This window comes from Pteropus vampyrus, unplaced genomic scaffold, assembly GCF_000151845.1.
Source record: "Pteropus vampyrus isolate Shadow unplaced genomic scaffold, Pvam_2.0 Scaffold171, whole genome shotgun sequence".
Taxonomy (NCBI): Eukaryota; Metazoa; Chordata; class Mammalia; order Chiroptera; family Pteropodidae; genus Pteropus; species Pteropus vampyrus.
The window spans coordinates 1,658,231-1,679,452 of NW_011888952.1; the positions used below are offsets into that span (position 1 = coordinate 1,658,231).

Consider the following 21,222-nt stretch of genomic DNA (forward strand, 5'->3'; position numbering starts at 1 on the left):
TTTATAATAATGTACTTAATGTTGGTTTCTCAGTTTTGATAAATGTACCATGGTAATGTAAGGTGATAACACTAGAGTAAACTGAAACAAGGTGAAAGTATATGGGAACTTTGCATTATCTTTGCAACTTTTCTGTAAATCTAAAATTATTCTAAAATAAAACATTTATTAAAAAAAGAAGATAATGAGCATCTAGAGAACAGGCAGTATCTCTCCATGATCAGCTCAAAGATACACAGCAGATACTTAGTGAATGCTTATTGAATGATGAAAAAAGATGGATGGATGGATGAAAGGAGGGAGGGAGGAAAGATGGTTGGAAGAGAACCATAAGTTAACCCAAAGGTATAGCTGTGAGTTAAATAAAAACATGGCAGATAAACTTTGGCTACTCTAGATGGTTAGTTCTGGAAGAATGGGATCAGCCCAAACACTTCTGTTTATTCTCCACAGTGCTGAGTACAATGTCAGCAACAAAGAAGGAGCTTAACCAATATTCAGATGAAAGAGACACAAAGACAAGAAAAAGGAAGGAAGGATATAAACTCATAACACCATCATTCAGAGAACCAGTATTAAAAACTTGGTGTGTAATTTCCCTTAACTTTTTTCTTTACATAAATATTTTATTATTATAACTTTTAAATGAAAATGGCATCATGGTACAAATACTGTTTTATACCTCTTATTCTATTGTGAACTCTCTTCCATGCTAATGTCATTCTACAACCACTGTCAGAAGTGGCTGAATGGCATTCCACTATATCGATGCATCGCAACTTTTTTCCATTTCCTATTGGAGGACAATTGAGTAGTCTTCATCTCTGCTCAATAAATCTCATTTTATTATTGTTTTATCAGATAACTACTGCATCATTTCAAAGATATTCTTTGAAAATGTTTGCTGCCTTCTACGCTATAAATTTTCTTATCCCTAAGACTGAAGCCTTTTGCCCAGGTGCATTTTTGAGTCTTAAATGCAAATAGATTCATATTTAACTCAATACAAACAGATTCACATGTACGATCATCCTTCAAGAAATACAGGATGCCTTTATTTGAAAATACCTTTTCCACAGGGAGATAAAACATCTGCACCTACAGTGCTTTTAAAAATAGAGCTTGCAAAGACTATTCTGAGTACTGCCACTTAGTGAGTGGACTCAGGCAAATTAGTCAAATCCTTCGGGCCTCAGTTTTATTCATCTGAATCATGGAGGAAATGACAGTACCTACTTCATAGAGTTGTGTGAGGATTAAATAAGATTGTCCTGAACATGAAAAGCCCTGCACGTGTGTAGCACTACTTACATCATTGTTAGTGACTCCAAATCTCCATTGGTGAGCCTACCCATCTGTATCTGCAAAATGTACCTGAGTAATTCTGATGCAGTTAGTCCAGTTCATGGACCTAAATTTGGGAATCATACAGAGTCTTCTTGTAGATAAAAGGAAAAAAAAAATTGGGGGGACTATTTTTCATTATCTTGAAAACTGTGGGTTGACTCTATGCCTTCCCACATTCAGCAAAAAGTGGTCCACTACCAGCAGCATTGGCATCACCTGGGGGCCTGTGAGAAATGCAGAAATTCAAGCTGTCCCCTGGCCCACTAAATCGAATCTGTATTTTAACAAGGACCCAGGTGATTCCCATGCTCACTGAAGTTAGAGGGCTATTGCTCCATTCCTCAACTCTCTCTAGCTCTGGTTCTCATATTTGAATGCGTGTGGGAAGCACCTGGGGAGCTTTCAAAAGGCTCACTGCTTGGGTCCCACCTCCAGAGGTTCTGATTTAATCAGCATGGGTGTGGTTTGAGCATTAGTTGTTTTAAATGCTCCCCAGGTGATTCTAATGTGCAGCCAGGCTGCTAATCACTGCTTGAGAATATGCAATAGTTTCTCAAATGTGGGCCACCACAGACCCACCTGCATCAGAATTTCCTGGGAAGTTCTTTGAACTTGTACCACACGGAACCAATCCCAGACCTCCCTATGTACAATACCTGCATGTTTCAGTGACCTCTCTGTGTGATTCTTATGCACACTATCATTTCAGCACTAGCTGCCTAGAGTCTAAGAAGGAGAAAACAAGCACTTGCTTAAAATAGGGTTCATTGCACTCTATATTTTTCCTTATGGTAACTGATTATTTGTTGAACCTCTGTATTTTCTTGATTCAAAGGTACCATAGATTATAAAGTGCAACTTTCAAACTGGATAGAAAGAAAGCAGAAACATCACAACAGTAAATATACACAATAATTGCTAAGAAATTCTTGACTTTAGAAAAATTACGAAAATAAAAAAAGCATTTGACAATGGTGAAAATACAGGATGCATTTCATATCTGTTTCTCTTGATGGTCTACAAACTCTGTGAGGGCAGGAGCAGTGTCTACTGTATTCATCTTTCCATCGCTAGCACTTGGCATAGTACCTGATGCTCAGCAAATATTTGTTAAATACATGACAGAATTGGTCAATTTCTCCAGGCCCCGATATATGAAAAGCTCTCCTCCCTCTTCAATGTTGGGCAGGAATCCTGGGAGGCAGCTAGAGGGGGAATGTCTGACCAACAGAGACCTGAAGCTTACATATGAAACATTATGCAGCACCTTGGCCAGTTCCTTTTCCTTTCCCAGCATAGCAGGTCCTCCATTCAATAACATTTTAACACTGGGATTCTCTTGGGTGAGAATGCGAGAACATGGTCCAAAAGAGGATTTCCTATGAGAAGCAAGAGAACTCTGAGAATGAGATCTCCGGCCTATAGCTCCCTCTGAATGAGGAAGTTGTCTTCCTGGAGTTCTTCTGGTCCAGGGGTCACTGCCACCACTGAAACACCTTTTTATTTTGTTTCCCTCTGTCAATTGTGACAGACAGTATCTGCTAGACAAACTATATTTATTAAGTAATCATTGCTTCAACTTCATTTTTTAAAATTCATCAAAGGCATTTACACCTCTGATACCCAGCAAGAAAAGGGGAAGGGACAAGTTGACATTCTACTTCTGTAACATTTGAAACAGGTTAAAAGAAAATGGCCTGATGGAAGGGGTTTTAAAAAAAGCACTGGCTGGAACACCAGCAGGAATGTGTTCTAATCCTGCAGCTAAGACTTTGGGGAAGTTTTCTACTTGCCTGTAAAATGACAGGGTTGAATCACTTTATCTCAAAGAATTCCTTCTAGCTCCAGAATTATAGACCTTTATAGAACACTAAAGAGAAAACACTCCTATACAGGTTACAAAACAATACAGACTAAATTAAGTTCAATTTTATGGGGTATCTAAAGGCAATTCAATTTTTATTTAGGAAGAACCTAGACAACATCAATACAGAAAACGTTATTCATTTAGAGATTCTGAGTTTCACCTTTCAATGTGATTCCATAAACCTGGGCTCTTATCAAATGTCCCAACCCTCAGCAATTTACTTAACCTACCTTAGTTTTCTCATCTATAGGATAACTCTTACCTGCACTTAGCACAGAGACAAGGAAAGCACTCAACAAATGGTAACTATAACACAACATAAATAAACTCTATCATAATTAACTTCACTGACCTCTTTGTTCAGTTTAATCTATCACCATTACAGTTACCTATCTTCAGTTTCAAGGTTATCTTTTCTTAAGTGGCAGAAAGACGAATAAGTTTCAGTTTATCAAATATTCTCTGGATCTAGGTTTAACATTTGCAAATGCAGAGCTGGGACTAAGTGGTATTTAAATTATATAAATTAGAATATTACATTACACACTACAAATGGATGCATACTTCTGACACTACAAAGGCATTGAGGAAGAAAGATAGTTGAGCAGAAAAAATCAGGAATAAGTTCTTAGAGCAACATGACCTAATAAGAGCGACAGAGCAAGAATGAATGGCTAAAGAGAAATTTATTACTGCCTATAAAGGGAGGTAAGCGTGAAAATGCTTTGAAGTATCTCTCCTACCCACATGAAGCACGTATGAGTACAAAAAGCAAGCATCTGGGCAGGAAAATGACAGGACCCATTTGACACTTGGCTGAGCATAATATTCCTTTGATTATTCATAAGTGACTCCAAAATCTTTAGGTGCCTTAGGAACTAAATCAGAAACCTCAGTTATTGTAGGAATTAGTCGGCACAATGCTAGGTAAGCCAGCTTAACTATTTGGGTAAACAGATTTTTTAAAATGGTAATCAGAAATAATCATTGGCTAGGAGTTCTGGGTTCTAGAACTGACTTTGCCACAAAGTCACCATGTGACAAGTCACTTCCTTTCATAATACAAATCAACAGAATGAAGTAAAATGTTATCAGGAAAAAACTTTATTTAGAAGGTTTATGAAATAAATGTTCCTTTCCACTTGGCTGAGAGCATACAATTCACTGAAGTAGTCCAGTCATGATCTGGCTATCGTCCACCCAGCAATCTGCTGAAAAAGTACAGCGTGAGAAAGAAAAGGGGAGGAAATTGTCAACTTGAGTGTCTTGAGAAATTTCCACACTGATCCCATAAAACATGTTTACCTGACAAATGGCTATTCCCTAACATTTGATATAACAGAAAATGAGCAAAAGATTACATGTTTTAAAAGTATAAGAAAAAAAATTCAAATACCTAATGTGCAGTGATGTCATAGATGGCTACTAAGATGCAAAGATTGCTAAGTGAAGGAAGAGCCCTGCTAAAAGCATACTAACGCTACTGCTCTTGTACAAAGCTTTTAAAGCCCTAGAATTAAAGGCTAACGTTGAAACTACAAAACATTTCCCAAACACCCAACCTTCAATAACTGCTCTGAAGAAAGTAAAAGCCTCAAGCAACCTTTCCCAAAAGACTGGCAATGGGAGAGTGATTTGGGCTGTTTTTAACATAATCACAAGAACTATTTGTTGTAGCAATGCAGTGTCACCATGACAGATAAGTGGAATCTACATTTTATTGAGGGAAATAAGAACTTAAGGCCCATTTTCAACTGACCAAATGTGTAAAACTGTACACAACATTCAATGCTGGTAAGGAAACACTGTTGGCAGGAAAGAAAATTAGCAGTACCGTTCATTTATCTGCCAATATTCTCAAAATGGGCACACAGCATTGTTCTAAATAAGCTATCTGTGATCATTTACTGGGTCATAACTAGCATTTTTCAAAAAGATAAAATGGGATAGAAAAGAGAGTGCACATAGCATCTAGTAAAGTATTATTTTGTGAAAGTTTTGTTTCAGTTATATATGTGTGTGTACATACATCTAAAGACATAAATATAATTACGTAACAGGTGTTTTTAAATGTAAGTAACAGTCAAAGAAGTTTAGAATTAAGCAATCACCTTAACAACCATAAGTCATCCAAGAAATGAAGAGAAATCAATCAAAAATGCATTTGCTATTTAACTTTAATTTTAAGAAAGCACCATTATCACGCTGGTAAAACCTTCCTGGATGTTCTGGGGGCTTCTGAACTTGATAACCCTGAAAATCTCAGGAGGAACTTCTCCTGCTGGTAGACCACTCTTAATTTCTTCAGGGTTTTGCAATCCAAAAAGGCAAGAAAATTTGCCTTTCTTTGGTAAATGACTTCAGCTGCATAACTCAGGGCCTCAAAATTCCATTTTTCTAGAATAACTAGAGACTGAGGTTAGTCCAAATAAAAGAACTTTCCTATGAAATTGAAAACTGACAAACTTATTCTAAGAAAATCAGTGGGAATAACTACGACATGTGAATAAAACGTAACAAAGCCTGTTTATATCCATCATCTCTTAATTCTCACAACCATCTAAGAGGAAGAGGGCGTTATTGCTGTACAGTTGTATGTGAGGAGGAAATTTAGACTCAGAAGCCTTGGTTCATGAGGTTGCAGTTGAGACCCAAAGTCTATCACAACATGCTGTGAGCTAGGGAGAAAAAAGCAGATGCTTCTTTTTCCATTACGAGAAGTGTTCTGACTGTAGAAGCTAAGATCATGTACATGTGACGAGGCTTCCATTCCATTTCCATTCTCCTCATCTATAAAATGAGAACACTAGTACTCACTTTGCAGGATGTTGGAAGGATTACGGATAGCATGTGTGAAAGGCCAGCTTTGTGCTGGGCACACAATCAGAAGAACTTAGAACATGGTCGCCGCAGCTGCTTCTGGTTAAGTGGACAGTGTCCTCTCTTCAGGGACAGGTACTCACTCCCTCAAAGCCAGCTGAGGCTCAGGACATGAGTGAGCAGTATCTCTGGATGCAAAGGTCCCACTCTGGCTTGGAATAGAGATGGGCCATCCCTGCTGATCTCAGCAATCCTACAGGTTTCCTCCAGGCAGTCTTACTCCTGTCCTTCTCTTCATGTTCCTCTGAGGCAGGGACCCAAATAGGATCCATGAATGGGTTTCAGTGTTTCGTGGAGCCCCTGACATTAGATATTAGAACCGTGTGTCAGTATGTATTTTTCTGGGATAAGCATCCATTGCTTCCACCAAATTCTCAAGGAGGTTATACACTACCACCCCTACCCCAAGTTAAGAGCTATTGCTCTAAATTACCCACTGCAGATCACATATTTCCCTCATATTGTCTCCTGTTGGACCACTGACTCACACTAGACATAAACTTTAGGTGCATAAACAGTTTGGGAAAGCCTTTATAAGCTACATGGCCTTAATCATACAGCAGGTACTCACAGGAAAGAGAACACTTATAATGAGCCATACTAAGAGTGACTACTACTTACTGAAGGCCTACTGCATGTCAGGCACTGACCCTGGTGCTTCACATATGTGATCTCCAATCCTCACAACAACTCATGCACACATGCATCCACCCCTACATTGTATTTTACAAGCCAAGCACAATACTATGGGATGTGGATGCAATGGTAAGAATTCAAAGATAGGGTACTGGCCTGCATGGAGCTTACATTTACATGGGAGAAAAAGATATCAGTCAAAGATCACTCAAGAAAATGTACAATTACAACTGAGCTAAATATTATAAAGAAGAGATACACAGTGCTCTAAGAGCCCACTATAGGTAGAATAAACTTTTTTACAGAGTTCAGGAAGGGATTCCTTGAGAAATCATGATTAAGTTTAAGTCTAAAGAAAGAGTAAACACTTCACTGGGGAGAGTGGGAGGTGGGGGTGGAATAGAAAGAAGAGAAAAGAGAAAAAAGAGCTTTCCAGGCAAAAGGCATGTTCCAAAGCCCTGTGGCAGGAGGGCACCTAGAATCTCAGGTGTGGAGGTGTGCAAAGCAAGAGGGAATATGGACCGACTTGGGGCTGGATCTGCACAGGGGCCAGGCCCTGGAAAGCCTTGTATGCCATATTAAGGAATTCAGTTATATTCTTAGAGCACAAGGAAGAAGACATGGCTATGTTTTGCTCTGAGAGTGAAATAATCAGATTTGCTCCTCAAAGGATTGCTTTGGATGATATGGGGACAGACTGGAGGTCAGAGCAGACACAAGGAGACCATTAGGAAGCTATGCAGTAAAGCAGATAAAAGACCACAGCAGCTTAAACTGGGGTGGTGGCGGAAGAAATGCAAAGGCAGCAGACTGAGAAGTTTAGGAAACAAAATCCACATGACATGGGGATGGTAAAAGACAGAGAGGTGTCTGGCAGGCTGCCCAGATATCTGGCTTATTTGACTGAATGGATAGCAGCGACATTCCAAGACAATGATGCCCAGACTTGGGGTGAAGGTCATGAGTTCAGCTTGGACAAGTTGAATTTGAAGGGCTGGAGAAGGCAAGAAGGTAGTTGGATAACAAGGGATGAGGTCCAAAGGCAGGTTCGTAATGGAAGAAGTGGTCATAGGCTTCATGGAAACAATGAGATGCCCCCAGAAAACAGAATGAAAAGAGAAATGTAGAGGGATGCCAACATTTCTTCATCTTACATGTGAAGACACCAAGGCTCACAGAGGAACAGTAACTTCTCCAAGGGTTTCGAAGTGCTGGTAAGAGGAAAAAGCAGGGAAGAGTAAAACACGAAGCCAGGGCACAACTGCAAGGAGTTCACAGTAGGAAAAAAAAATGCCTATTTCTTTTGAAGAATATGGTAGAAACCTTCAAAGAAACTTCAACAATCAGAAGCACTGAAGAGAAATTAGAATTACATGAAAGAGAATGAACCAGATTAATGCAGAAAAAGCAGAAATGACTTCAAGTGATGTTTAGATTTCACAGAAATCTACTTTCCCCAGAGCCTTCTGTGATTTAGATCAGTCCACAATGATCTCTCCTTCCTCTCAACGTTCACATATCAGGTGCCCATTAAATGCCCAGCATGCCCCTAAATGTTGAGGATACAGTGTGGGGTAAACAATTTCTGTGCTAACATTGTACACAGGCTGGTGAGGGACAGGGGCAGCAGACAACCCAACCAATGACTGACATTAGAGCTAGGAGAGAGGCTGCTACAGGAGAGGAATATCAAATAGAGCAAGGAATTAGCCAGTGCTTCCCAGGGGTGATGACCAGAAAGAGGACTGAGGCCCTAGCCTGGTGAAGGAAGAGAGACAGAGAAACGCATGTCTGAAGGCAGAGAGGTGGGAGGAAGCATGCGGCATTTGGAGGGCACAGTTGTAGCCAGAACATAGGCTGCATCTTGAGAGAATATCAGTAGATAAGGCTAGAGTGATTGGCAGGAGGCAGGTCTGAAGAGGCCCTGAAGGCCAAGCTAATTTATTTTAATTTTATCCTGAAGTCGACAGAAACCACAGAGGGTTTTAAGTAGAAGAGCGACATGATCAAGTTTATAGGCTACAAAATGCATTTGGACAGCAGTGTGGGGAATGTATGGAAGGAACATTCAGGACCACAGATAGGGAAGTCTGCCAGAAGGCCATGGAACTCCTACAAAGCCAACAATGAGCATGGCTTCTGGTGAATCTTTTCAGAACAAGACAGGACATCGACAAACAACCAAAGTAATCATCCGCATCATTTCACTGGTACTTCTCTTCTGTTACCTGAATTTCTAGTTAACTTTCCACGAGTAAGTGTCTCAACTTGCCTGGAAGATCTCAGGTTCCATAAGAATAGGTATAATCATACCTCACAGTTTCTAGCCCACAAGGAGGTGCTCAACATATATGCTGAGCAATTCCAGGCTTTCCTGAGATGCGACCCTAACCCAGTGAAGGGCTCTGTGTCTGAAATTGGCAGATGATTGGTCTCAGGGTCAGGACACTGGTAAACTCGCCTAGAGCACTGTAAAAGAGACTCCAGAGATTTGTTCAGTCTTTGAAAAGATGCTACTGAAGAAGAAAGGAAGTAGATGCATATTGAGCACCTGCTATATCCTTGGCATTTTATTCACATTATCATGTTTAATCTTCACAAAGTCTTGTAGGAGGCAGTATTATTACCATTTAACAGACACACTAAAGTGAAGAAAGAGCGTGCAAATTCCCCAAGGTCACTGAGCTACATCACAAGTAGCAATGTTGGGTGTCAAATCCATGTCTATTTGATTCCAAAGGTCAACCAAAGACCACCTCCACCCTAATGATTCAAGCATGGAATGGAAGAAAGCATACAGGCTTTAAAATCAACCATTTGGCCGTGTGACTTTGAGTCTCAATTTCATCAAATGGGTAATTCAGATACTAATAACACCTATTTCACAAAGTTATTACAAAATCAAGTATGTGAAAGTCCCTTTTAAATTATAAAGTGCTCCAAAAATTATTATTTTGGTATAAGTAAACTTTGGGGGAGGACCACTTATTTACCACACACAATTTGAATTACAGTTGCTTTCAAATGCAGGCCATTTAACTCTGCCTGCTAACGTAACAGGACCTCACCCTAGACTGGACTTTAAATTATTAATGGTTGGTTTCATTGTTACTAATTGAGCTACAGTTCTGTGAAATTGCCTGGAGGAAAAGAAAAGCATTTTAATAAAAAAATCAATCCTCAGTCATCAATTTAAAAAGGACTTCCTCCAAAAGAGTGTACTTAAAAAAAGGTATCTTAAGTTCAGGCTAAGGAATAATCAGGCTATCAGTTAAAGGTCTCTTTTTCTCTCAGCTCTGATATATCTACATTGAAATTATCCCATTTGATTTCATAACTTCATAATGCTAATCAATTTTTTATTTTCAATTTAGAACTCTTATAAGGCTAAGATAGTTTATTATATATCTCATCACTTCTAAAAGACATTTACAATAGTCTTTCATTCACTGAAAAATTTTATTGAGTGTCTACTATGTTGACATAGATAGTACAAGGGGGTAAAACAGTAAATGAGATCAGAGAGTTAAGTGCGAGATCAGAAAGGGATGGATTGATCACACATGGTCCCATCATAAGAAGGCTTCATGGTGGAGATAGAATTTCAATAAAGAGAGAGAGTTTCTTGGAATTTTCACATAATATGTTTTGGGAAGATGATACAACATGAGGACAAAGAGCTATAGAAAAAGTTATAGGTATATTTGATTAGGGAGGTTGTCTTCTGAAAAACAGACAAGCTTAGTTAGAGAAATGGTTTATGAGGAAAATAGCGTAAGACGAGGCTAGAAAAGTAGCTTGGAGCTAGAAGGAAGACACCAATAACTCTTGATCAACAAATTATATAGCAAATGCGAATAGTTTGAGGAAGGTTTTTCTATAGTGGTGGTGTGCAAGATGGAAGCAAAAAGACTTTGTCTAAGAGTGAGGTAATCAGGGCCTGAAATACAGTGGTAGCACTGAGAATATATTAAAACACAGATATAAAATATATCAGGAAGGAAAACTGAAATAACGTTATTACTAATGGGAAGCGAGGAATCCAAAATTACTCTGAGGTGCAACAGAGCTAGGAAAATCTGAAGTGGGAGCTGACTTGAGAACTGCAGTGGGGAGAGAGTGAAGGTAAAGAAATGTTCTGAAACATTCTTTGAAGGGCTGAAGAAATCTAAATGAGTTTGAATTTTTAGGTGGTGTATCATAACAGGAACACTGGATTTTTTTGCTGGACAATAAAATGATACTCAAAGTTTCTCTGACCTTTGTCCTTTGACCCTTGAAGAAATCACTGCAGTGTTTAAGCAAGGAAACCAGCACCATGTTCTCATCATACTTGATCAAGAAGTAAGGTAGCGCTGAGACTCCTTCTGTTTGACAAAGATCATCATATGCACGCTCAAGGGCTTGAATCTGCAAAGAAGAAACACTGAGTTATCCTCCAGACAATTACATATCTGGTTCTGAGCTAAAAATTAACATAAAATAAAGGTACTTTCAAGCCAGAAGACTGGAAATGACTGATCACACCCCCGTCGCTCTTTTGCAGCAAATGAACATGAAAGTGCCCCCAAGTGATATACTTCACTTTTATGTGACATCTTTCACGTGCATGCTGGTATGTCTTAGCGGCACGAAGGGACATTTTATGGTACAGCATGGTGGTTCTCTAAGATGTCAATCACAAAGGTTGAGAGAGGTATCCAAATATTATTTTTCTCCTGTGATAACCAAGCATGAATCTACCACTGATAAATTTTACCATGGACTTATGCATAATCTTTAACAGCTTTACTGAGACAAACTTTCACTTACCAATCAACTAACCCGTTTACAGAGCACAATTCAGTGCTGTTTTTAGAGACAGAATTTCAATAAGGAGAGTTTTTTAGGATTTTCACAGAATATGTTTTGGGAAGATGATACAACATGAAGACAAAGACACATAAAAAGAGTTCTTTCATTAGGGAGGCTGTCTGGCGAAAACAGACAAGCTTAATTGGAGAAATGCCTTATTGGTGAAATTCAAGTTCACAGGATTATGCAACCATCACCACAATAAGTTAAGAACATTTTTGTCTCCCCCTAAAAGAAAATTCATACCCATCAGCAGTCAATACCTATGCGTAATCCTTTTCCCCCACTTATATTCCTCCTTGGGAAATTAGTTTCACAAAACTACAACCTTTGATTTGCCTTACTAAACAAATATTATTTTTTAATCAGTAAGGGCTGTTCCATGGCATTGTTAAGCCATGGCATTGTTAAGCCATGGAACAGCCCTTACTGATTAACAATGCAAGATTTCTGTGACTGATGTCCTTCATGAATTCAAATCATTTTACCACTCAATTTTTTTCCTCAACACTCAGAATTTTTGGTTTAGGGCCTGTGTTCTACCAGCCTGATTATTTTCATTTCTCTTCTTGGGACTATCCCTAATGACCTTATTATCTTTTTTAAACTGCAAAGACTAGTCTGCATGTACCATTCTTGATGTAGAACTTCTGCTACTTGGCACGAGGTAAGAAGAATGTCTTCTATTTGTTTTTAAAGACTCTCTTCTCAAAGTATATTGACTTATGATCCCCCATACTTAAAGTGAAGACCACATTTTAGCAAATTCTTACAGTCTTATTAAATGTTCCTATACTTCCTCCCTACTGGCTTAGCATTTCACCAAATTCACTGAAAACCTGGAAAATTATTGCTCACTACTTATTCAAAATGATTTTACAAACATTTTGCGAATAAGTCTTTTCCTCATACCATCTTTGGAGGATTCCACAATGACCATCTATTCATCCAGACAAGTGTTTATTTGTCTTTAGAATATACTAGACAAACTATTATTGCACATTAAACCCAATTTCACCTGCATTTTGTTTTATTGATCATACCTGTTTTGGTGAAAACCTTTGATCCAAGCCCACTGGCTTCTGAATGAGGGGTATGCTCTCTGGAAGGCAGAGGGCAGGAGAGCAAAACCAATAGTAGAAATGGTACTTCTTTAGATCCTAGAAGAAAAAATATAACATAGGGCATCAGAAAAGCACCAATGACTAAACTGAAATGTATATATTAATGTAACTTCCCATAGCCATGAAAAACAGAAAAACTGATAAACATAAGATGACTAGCTTGTCAGAAATTCTCATCTCCAGCAGAACTCATGATGGAATATTGAATTTGTCTTTATCTCAAAACACTCCCACACACCACACACTACTATATCGCAATAAACATAATATAGTTTTTCAGCCACATGCTAACAAAGTGTTCAGTAAGTAATTGACATTATTGTCATCATTGTTTAATATACAAAATCACTCTGGGAGGTAACTATTATCATCCATTTTAAAGACAGAAAACTGAAACCTAGAGAAAAATGAAGAACTTGAACAAAACAAAGATCAGAACGCTGCTTTCCAAACTGAAGCTTTTGTCCATGGTACCAAACACACTCAATGTTGCATCTATGGAGACATGATCTCCAAACAGTTACCATCCTCTTCACAATCAAATGAGTTAAGCATGTTATTAAAGAAGGTATGCTATTCATAACCTATATGTGCTGAGATAATATAATGCTGCTTTCAGAAATGCCTTATTGTTGAAATTCAAATTAATAACTATTAAGTACTTGCTCTGTACAAGGCAAAACATTAGACACTGACAATAAGAAAATGAATAAAACCCAGTACCAGTCCTTGGGCAGCTCATTTTCTGCTCAAAGCAGAAATAAAGTGAGTACATGATTAACTGTATGAGTCACGGAAGAGGTTCTAAGAACTAAGGAACATCGATAATATAAAAGATTACACCTTCAGGGGTGAGTCTGACTGTTCCCCCAGCAGGGGAACCAATGCAGGAGAAAGGACTAGTGAAGCTGTCCTAGATACAGCTGTTCCCACTCAGGTTGAATGTTCTTGCTCCTGAATTCCTCCTACAGGGTCTGTGGCCTGAATCTCTCATGTGTAGGATCTAATAGTCATGAGGCTATTTGACAGTTTTACTCACCAGTTTGCCACCGCTGACCACTATGGACTTTATTTGGCTAATTAATTTTTTTCTTGAATCTTGCCACGAATAAAACAGTGGACAGTTGTTTTTATTAAGATGTAATTCACACACCATAAAATTGATGATGTTAAAGTATATAATTAAATGTTTTTTGTTTTTTTTTTTAATATATTGACAAGGCTGTACCATTATAACCACCCATTCTAGAATATTTTCATCATTCCAAAAAGAAACCCCTTTAGTAGAAACTCCCCATTCTCCCTCTCCTCAACCCCTGGAAACCACTAATCTATTTTCTGTCTCTCTGGATTTGCCTTTTCCAGGCTTTTCAAATAAATGAAAACATACTAGATGACTTTCTAAATATAAACTTATATATAAATGTGTGTCCAGATAAGTCTAGTAATTATAGTTTTCACACTCTTTAATTCTGCCACTAATTGATCAACTAGGAATAAATTCCCTTTTGACAATAGCAAAACAAACTGCAAAATTGAAATTAATGAAGTGTCTGTTCCTTTGAGTCCTAAAAAAAAGCAAAAACACCTCCAGAGATTATTCTTTCTTTTTGAACTTAAATGATTTATCATAACTGATCTTTAGTAAAAGGTTAAACAATTCAAGATGAAGGCCCTTACAATTTCTAAGCAGCTTTATCAGGCCATCTTCAAAAGTCCAAAGGCTTGAATTTCTCAGAATTCTTTTCAGGATACAAAAGACCTTTATTAAATTAAACATAAAGCCCTTGGTATCTGAAGATTTTAAAAGATAGAGACTTTTAATTTTTTTAAAAGGTGGGTTGAGAATGCTCAGTAAAAGGCCAACAAGGCCAACATACATACTGACTCTGAGAAATGCCTTAAAACTTTACGTTCTTTTCCATTTAAATGTAAATTGTCAACTAGATTCCACTAACTAAAATTCTTAGTATGGAAAATGTACTGATGTTAAAGTAACAAAACCAGAAATCTTGAGCACTACTTATATTTATCCCAGTAGCGAACCTACAAAATGACTAAATTTTATAGACAAATTATCAATGCCAAATTGCACCTAGTAATCCCGTGAAGAATTTAAAAGTTTTTCTATGTCCACTCTATTACATGGAAAGCACTATAACTTGTTAGAAAATGTGCTCCTTGTAGATAGCCATCCTTTGGTATGGCCTCCAGTTTGATTCCTATCATTCTCTCAGTAAACCAGAGAGGCAGCATTCAGAAGAAATGAAGGATTAGTTCATCGGGGAGGAAGAAAGGCAAGACCTATAACTTGGCAAAAATGAAAAAAGAGAGAAAAATGTGGGGAAGAGGATTAACATCTGAAGCTAATAAAGCTGTGGTGCAACATCACACTTTATATTGATCTACATCAATATGTTTATATGCCCCCTCCATAGAACTTATTCTAAAGAAATAAAATGAACAGGGGGGGAAAATCAGTATGGCCACTATTGTTTATTACAACATTGTTTTAAATAGTGAATATAGGAAACAACCTAGCTGTACAAGAGTCTATAGTATATACACTTAACAGAATACTATGTAGCCATGCTTTATTACAAAGGATAAATTACTTTTATATGTAGATATATACAGGTATGCACACACATATATAAAATGTACAGTTTTATCGCACTTTGCTTTATTGTGCTTTACAGATATTACGTTTTTTACAACTTGAAGGCAAAATCCGCCACCAGCAAAAAGATTATGACTCAGTTTACTGCAATACTCACTTTACTGAAGTGGTCTGGAAACAAACCTGCAATATCTCCGAGGTATGCTTGTACATATATACACGTATATATGTACACACACACGTGCACACGCATGTGTGTATATGGGTGTGTATATGGGTAGAAAGGTAGCTGGTATCTCTACAATCAACCTTTTCCACTCTCCCAACATCACCGAGATCAGGTTCTTTTCCCTACTTCCCTAGACAGCAAATGTTACTCTAATGTGATTTCTTTTCCTCTTCCAAGCTGCCCTTCATGTTCACTTTTAAGTAGATCTCACTTATATAAAACATTTTCTTTCTTATAAAAACACAATTGTGTGAACAAGTATGGAATGTCATCTCCTCTAGTCCAGAGCTGCTTGGGGATGGTTGGGGTCCCTGAGACATCTCCTTTTCCTTATGTTGATGGACCCAGCAACTGAGCTCTGCAGGACTGTATTTAGCAAAGACGTTAGCAACAAACCACTACTCCTTGAATCTGACTTCATCGTGTCTTGAATTACAACAGTTGGATTACTGTGTTATATAAACCATGCAACTACTACCAGTTGTATGACTATACCAATATGGTAAGTGAGAATAAATTAATTTTGCATTGGTAATAAGTGCCAGCACTGTATTGGGCCACTAACCAAATGAGTATTTCTTTAATAGCCATGACTTGAATGACGCAAGGTAAAAGCCACTAGGAGAAGAGAGCAAACTGTACTATTGGCACCCTGGGCCTGCTCAGGGCTCTGAGCAATCTAAGTGTGAGCGAGAGTCCATTTACTTACTGCAAATGTCAAGAGGAGAAACTTGTTGAGGAGGACAGGGTTTTCAAGAGCAGCACCAGATTTTATGGATTCCCATATCTGCCAAAAGAAAGAAAAACATCAGGCATCTCTGAGCTTCTCATTCTCAGACGAAGCGCAAAGATTTAAAGCACTTAACTCTTTCCTACAGGCCCAGCACCACTTACCACAGGCAATGAAGTCGGTTGTTACTTCACACTCCTCTCCACCAGCTGCACTACTGTAACAGGCTGAGGAAAGTGAGAGAACCCAGAAGCCGCCTTCTCTCTATGCGAGTCTTAGAATCAGAGGAGGCAACCAGCTCATTTCCATGCCTTTGATATTTCCCTCAACAAATATTTGTTTCCTATTATATATCAGGCACATCGAGGTTACCGAAATAAAAGACACAGTCCCTACCCTCAAGAAGTTTATAATCTAATGAGAGAGCCAGGCATACATGTCCAAGTATACCACCAGGTAGGGCAGGCTATCACAGAAGAATGCAGCATTTCTGGGAGGAACACTGAACTCAGCTAGGAGGTGGGAGCGAAAAGAGTCAGGGGAGTCTTTTGGGAGGCAGCGATTTGAGCTATATATAAGGGATTTCTTCAAGTCTTATTTGGGATTATCTCATCCTGAGATATGAAGGAAAGAGAATGAACTTCGGGTTTATGAATACTCAGCAAGTACTGTGACTAGAAGCAGAAGCTGGTACTGGTTAGCAGCTGCTGATCACGGGATGTCTTAATAGCTAAGATTAGTTGCTAAACTTGTGTCACTAAGCAAGACAAAGAGCTGTACCAATAAGAACCATTCTCCACATTTGGGTGGAAGGGGGAAATAAGCAAAGAAAAGTTCCTACTATTGAAATAATAACTGTGGAGGAGCTGGTCCACTAAGAGTCTCCCCACTTCTGAGGAGGAGAGATTCCTGAGGTGGAGAGATTCTGAGGAAAGGCTGAACCCTGGGCAAGAGGTGGCAATTCCTGTGGGGAGCAACCCACTATTTTCCATGATGGATTAAGACCTGGCATGACTCTTCGGAGACAGCCTTTTAAATATGTAGCCAAAGCAGGAGCCCAGGAGCGGTCAAGTGTAGGCCAAGGAGAACAGCCATCATCGCCTGAGTCATGAGCTACATCCACCCTGAGGGACATAAGGGACACCCTCCTTAGGACCAAAGGCAAGAGACTTCCTTTTCTGACCATGGCACCACATAAATAAGACTCTTGTTTTTTAAGACTAGTGTAAAGATCACTTGATAAAGTGGGTTAGAGGGAATTGGGATAAATTGTCCCCCCATTCCAGTTCCTCATACTAACTCAGATGTGAAGTAAAGACATTCCAGGCAGAGAGAATACTGTGTCCTGAGGATAAAGGAGAGAACAAAAAGTAGGTGAAGGAAAGACTCAGAAGTGATTTTCTATGACTGGGTCCAAGAAGGGGAGGGCAAGAGTGACAGGACAGAAAGGCCACAGAAGGCCACAGAGGCCAGGCCATGAAGGGCCTGGTAAGTCAGATGGAGTAGTTTAGATTTAGCCCTGAGGATACGAAGAGACTTTATGATTATCTCCGATGGCATGATGTGCTTAGGACTGGACAGTCTCTTCCAGGGCCACAGAGAATTCAAATGCATTTTGACACAGGAAAAGAACTCTTCAGAGGTCAAGCTGCTTCAAAATGCTAATTGGGGATCAGCAGTAAAGCTTTTCTCACACTGCCCATCATGAATTCTGGCCTAAACCCAAGTGGAAGCCTCAATGTCTTTTCCTTGACCTTCTCACCAACACAGAAGCCCACAACTATCTTGGAGTAGCAACTATATACTAGTTTCTATGAGAGAATTGTGCACCTGACTAGAAACACCACGCCTGTGGAACCATGGAAAATATGATGGATATATCATGTTTCCCCAGCTAACCTCATTTGCTGCTTGTTCCAATAGTAGCTTCTTATCTGCAGCCTTGAAAGCCTCGAGTGTGTTGGTGTTATATAGTGTTCCAACAGCTGGGCAGCAATGGGCTGGGGTGGGAGCACTCCTGGATACAAGAAAAACATGGTTAAGCAAGCATAGCTGGGACTCAGAGATCCAGGAAGTAACAAATAAACCAGCACAACAGCAGGAAACAGAGAACAGTGCTCTGTAGGGGCAAACAGAAGACTGATTGTACATTTCTTTGGAAAAAGATGAATATCATTGCTTAAGAAATAAAAACAGGCACTGTATCCCCCCAAAGCCTCTATATTCCCCTTACCCAAATCTCTCAGCATACTTTTCCTTTCACTAGCCCCTAAATATAAGTTCTTTTTCTATTTTTTATTCTTTCCCATCTTTAACCTGAAAGGGAAACATTGTTTATTGAGCTTCTACTGTGCCAAGAACTGCACAAGGCTTGAATTCTCATAACAGCTCGTCCCGCTATTTAAAAGTTTAAAGAAACTTGCCTATGGTCACATAAGAATAGGCAGAACTAGAACCTAAAGTCAGAACTAGTTGGCTCCAAGATGTTGTGCTGCCTACTCTGCACTCAAGCCCTCCCAGGCTTCAGGGCCCTGTTCCAAAACCTCCTCCTCCAGGAAGCCATCTCCCATTATCTCCAGTAATGGTTTATACATAAAACTGAGCATAATATTTTAGAATGTTTTCAAGACCAACAGTTATATACACCAAACAGGAGGACAGTAAGCTCCCTGAGGACAGAGAATATGCCTTCCTCTTCTAACTGTCCTACAACTGAGCACAGCCCAAACAGGCTCTGCACAGATCTGCTGCTGAGCAAATCCCTGGTCGTTGTCTAAGTCACCTAGACAAAATGTATTACACCTGGGCTACGTGCCAATCCTTCACGCCACATGTGTACTGTACACTGCCCCCAAAGGCTTCACAGTCTTCAGAGTAATCAGTCAGGAGAGGAAGATGAGTTGATGCTGAACATAAACTCAGATGTGGAGAAATCTGGACTCTTCCCTGAAATGACTGACTTGTTTCAGAGGTTACAGATGCTAAATGTAAATACCGTTGTCATTTAAGAACCTACTGCAGAAAGAATGCATTTTTATTGATTACACTGATGGTAGTTGTATGGTTTAAAAGACCAGTGTCTCTTCATTCGAAGTCTGTATAAAATTGAGTTTGGGAGGCTGTAAGAAGAGATCTAAGCCTAGAACAGGCATGGAGAAGTGCAATGAGTGACAAAGATTCTGCCAAATGCTATCTGTAAGGCTCAAATGCCAAGTCTTGAGGGAGAAGTAACTTCCAATGGCCAGAGCCTTCCTCTGGGAGCTGATGAGTCAGCAATCATAAGTTGTTTGTCACTACTCTACTCCAATAAAAGAATATTTTTCATCCAGGTGAGATGAGGCTATCAAAGATAGTCTTGATAAGAAAAAGAAATCACAAAGAGGTGAGATTATTCTACAGGGAAGAAGAAAGCAGAGTAGTTAGTAAACTAGGTTCTCTACATTCAGACCTGGCTTTATGAAACTACCAGTGAAACAGGATGCTGAAACAGCAGGAAGGAGGCTGTGAACTAATACAGATACAAGCACAAGAAAGGAAGGTACCCTCCTTCCTAAATGTCCAAAAGTCCTAGGTTTGTGAAAGCCATGCCAAAGCCTTGCTCTGAGAGTGGAGGAAACTATATCATGAGAATTCAAGCCAGGACAGCTACGCTCCTAGAACATCAGTGCTCATGCTAGTTGGTGAGGACAAGATGAAGTTTCAAAGGAGCATTTTTCATGACTAAAGTTCCACCAGGGGAGGGAAACAAATTTAAAAAGTGAAAATGGGAGGGAAAGCCATTCTACCAGTTTCTCAAGGTTCAAGTTCCACTTGTTTCACAAAGGGGTGGCTCAGATGAGGACTGGAAAGAGCCCTAGACTTTGAAACAAGAGAATTTAGTCCAAATTCTGGTCTTGGACATTTATTAGTTTAGTTTCCTTTCCCATGGCTCCATTTACCTAAAATGTCTAGAATAGGTAAATCCACAGAGACAGAAAGTGGATTCCTGGTCGCGTGAAGTAGAGAGGGGGATGGACAGAATAAATTAAGTGACTGTACCTTTTTGAAAGGTAAATTTTATTATATCTCAATATAATTCTGTTTTAAAAATCAAAATTAGAAATCTTCCCCATATACTAAAACCAACAGTGAACTCGCAATGATGTGTACACTCACCTGGGAAAGAATGGATGTTGCAAAGATCTGCAGCCTAGACCTGCTTGGGGGTGTTACCTCAGGAAACTCGGCCTTCATTTCACTCGGTCTCTTGGTTATTACTCAGGAAAGTACTGAGACTATTTTGCACCTGTTATTCATACTTGACCAAGGGTAGCCATGTGGCCAGAGCCTCCGGAACAGACAGGCAGTGAAGGTGGCCAGGATGGAATAAATCCCCCAGAAGGGCAGAGGTCACTTTTCACACTTGCAGAAATCTTACTCTATGAGCACAGCTTTTCATGGTCACAGGGAACTTTGTAAACCTGGGAAGTCATACTCAGTCTGGGAGCAAGCTGCATTATCTCCTGTTTTCCACAATAATCTGAGTTCCCGTTTATAACATCCTCTTACAGAGTCCATTGGTGTCTTTCTGTCAACCACGCCCTATCCCATTTTGACAGCTACATACTTAGACTGCTTGTAACTGAATCCAACAATTATTTTAGCCACTAGTACCTGTCAGATCTGTTTTAAGTGCTAGTGAGATAGCGGAGAATAAGACATAGCTTGCACCCTGCAGAAACGATTTTGTATATCAGCCTTATTTCCCTAGCTACTTTTTAAGTTCTTTGAGGGCAAGGATTATGCCTCCTATTTCTCTAAGTCCAACTCAAGGCTTAGAAAATAAAAATATTTCTATGACTAAAAATATAAGTTTTCCTCAAGGGAAAGAGGGCCAGGGAAAGAAAAAAAAATTTTTTTAAACCAGTTTCACTTATTTTATTTTTTATTTTTTTT

The 21,222-nt window shown here is 39.2% G+C and overlaps 1 protein-coding gene across 6 annotated transcripts in view; it reads right to left on the reverse strand.

Moving 5' to 3' along the window:
- Positions 1 to 21,222, reverse strand: part of ATG7 (autophagy related 7) — a 228,405-nt gene that overhangs the window by 181,581 nt on the left and 25,602 nt on the right. For 5 of the 6 annotated variants that reach the window (XM_011370556.2, XM_011370557.2, XM_023536861.1 and 2 more), the window contains exons 4-7: positions 18,187 to 18,304; positions 16,267 to 16,344; positions 12,628 to 12,744; positions 10,991 to 11,140 (exon numbers count right to left, since the gene is read on the reverse strand). In XM_011370556.2, coding sequence (XP_011368858.1) covers positions 10,991 to 11,140; positions 12,628 to 12,744; positions 16,267 to 16,344; positions 18,187 to 18,304 — 463 coding nt within the window. Of the gene's footprint in view, positions 1 to 6,031; positions 6,334 to 10,990; positions 11,141 to 12,627; positions 12,745 to 16,266; positions 16,345 to 18,186; positions 18,305 to 21,222 lie in introns of those variants that run through there. The other variant, XM_023536863.1, reaches the window with a different exon arrangement.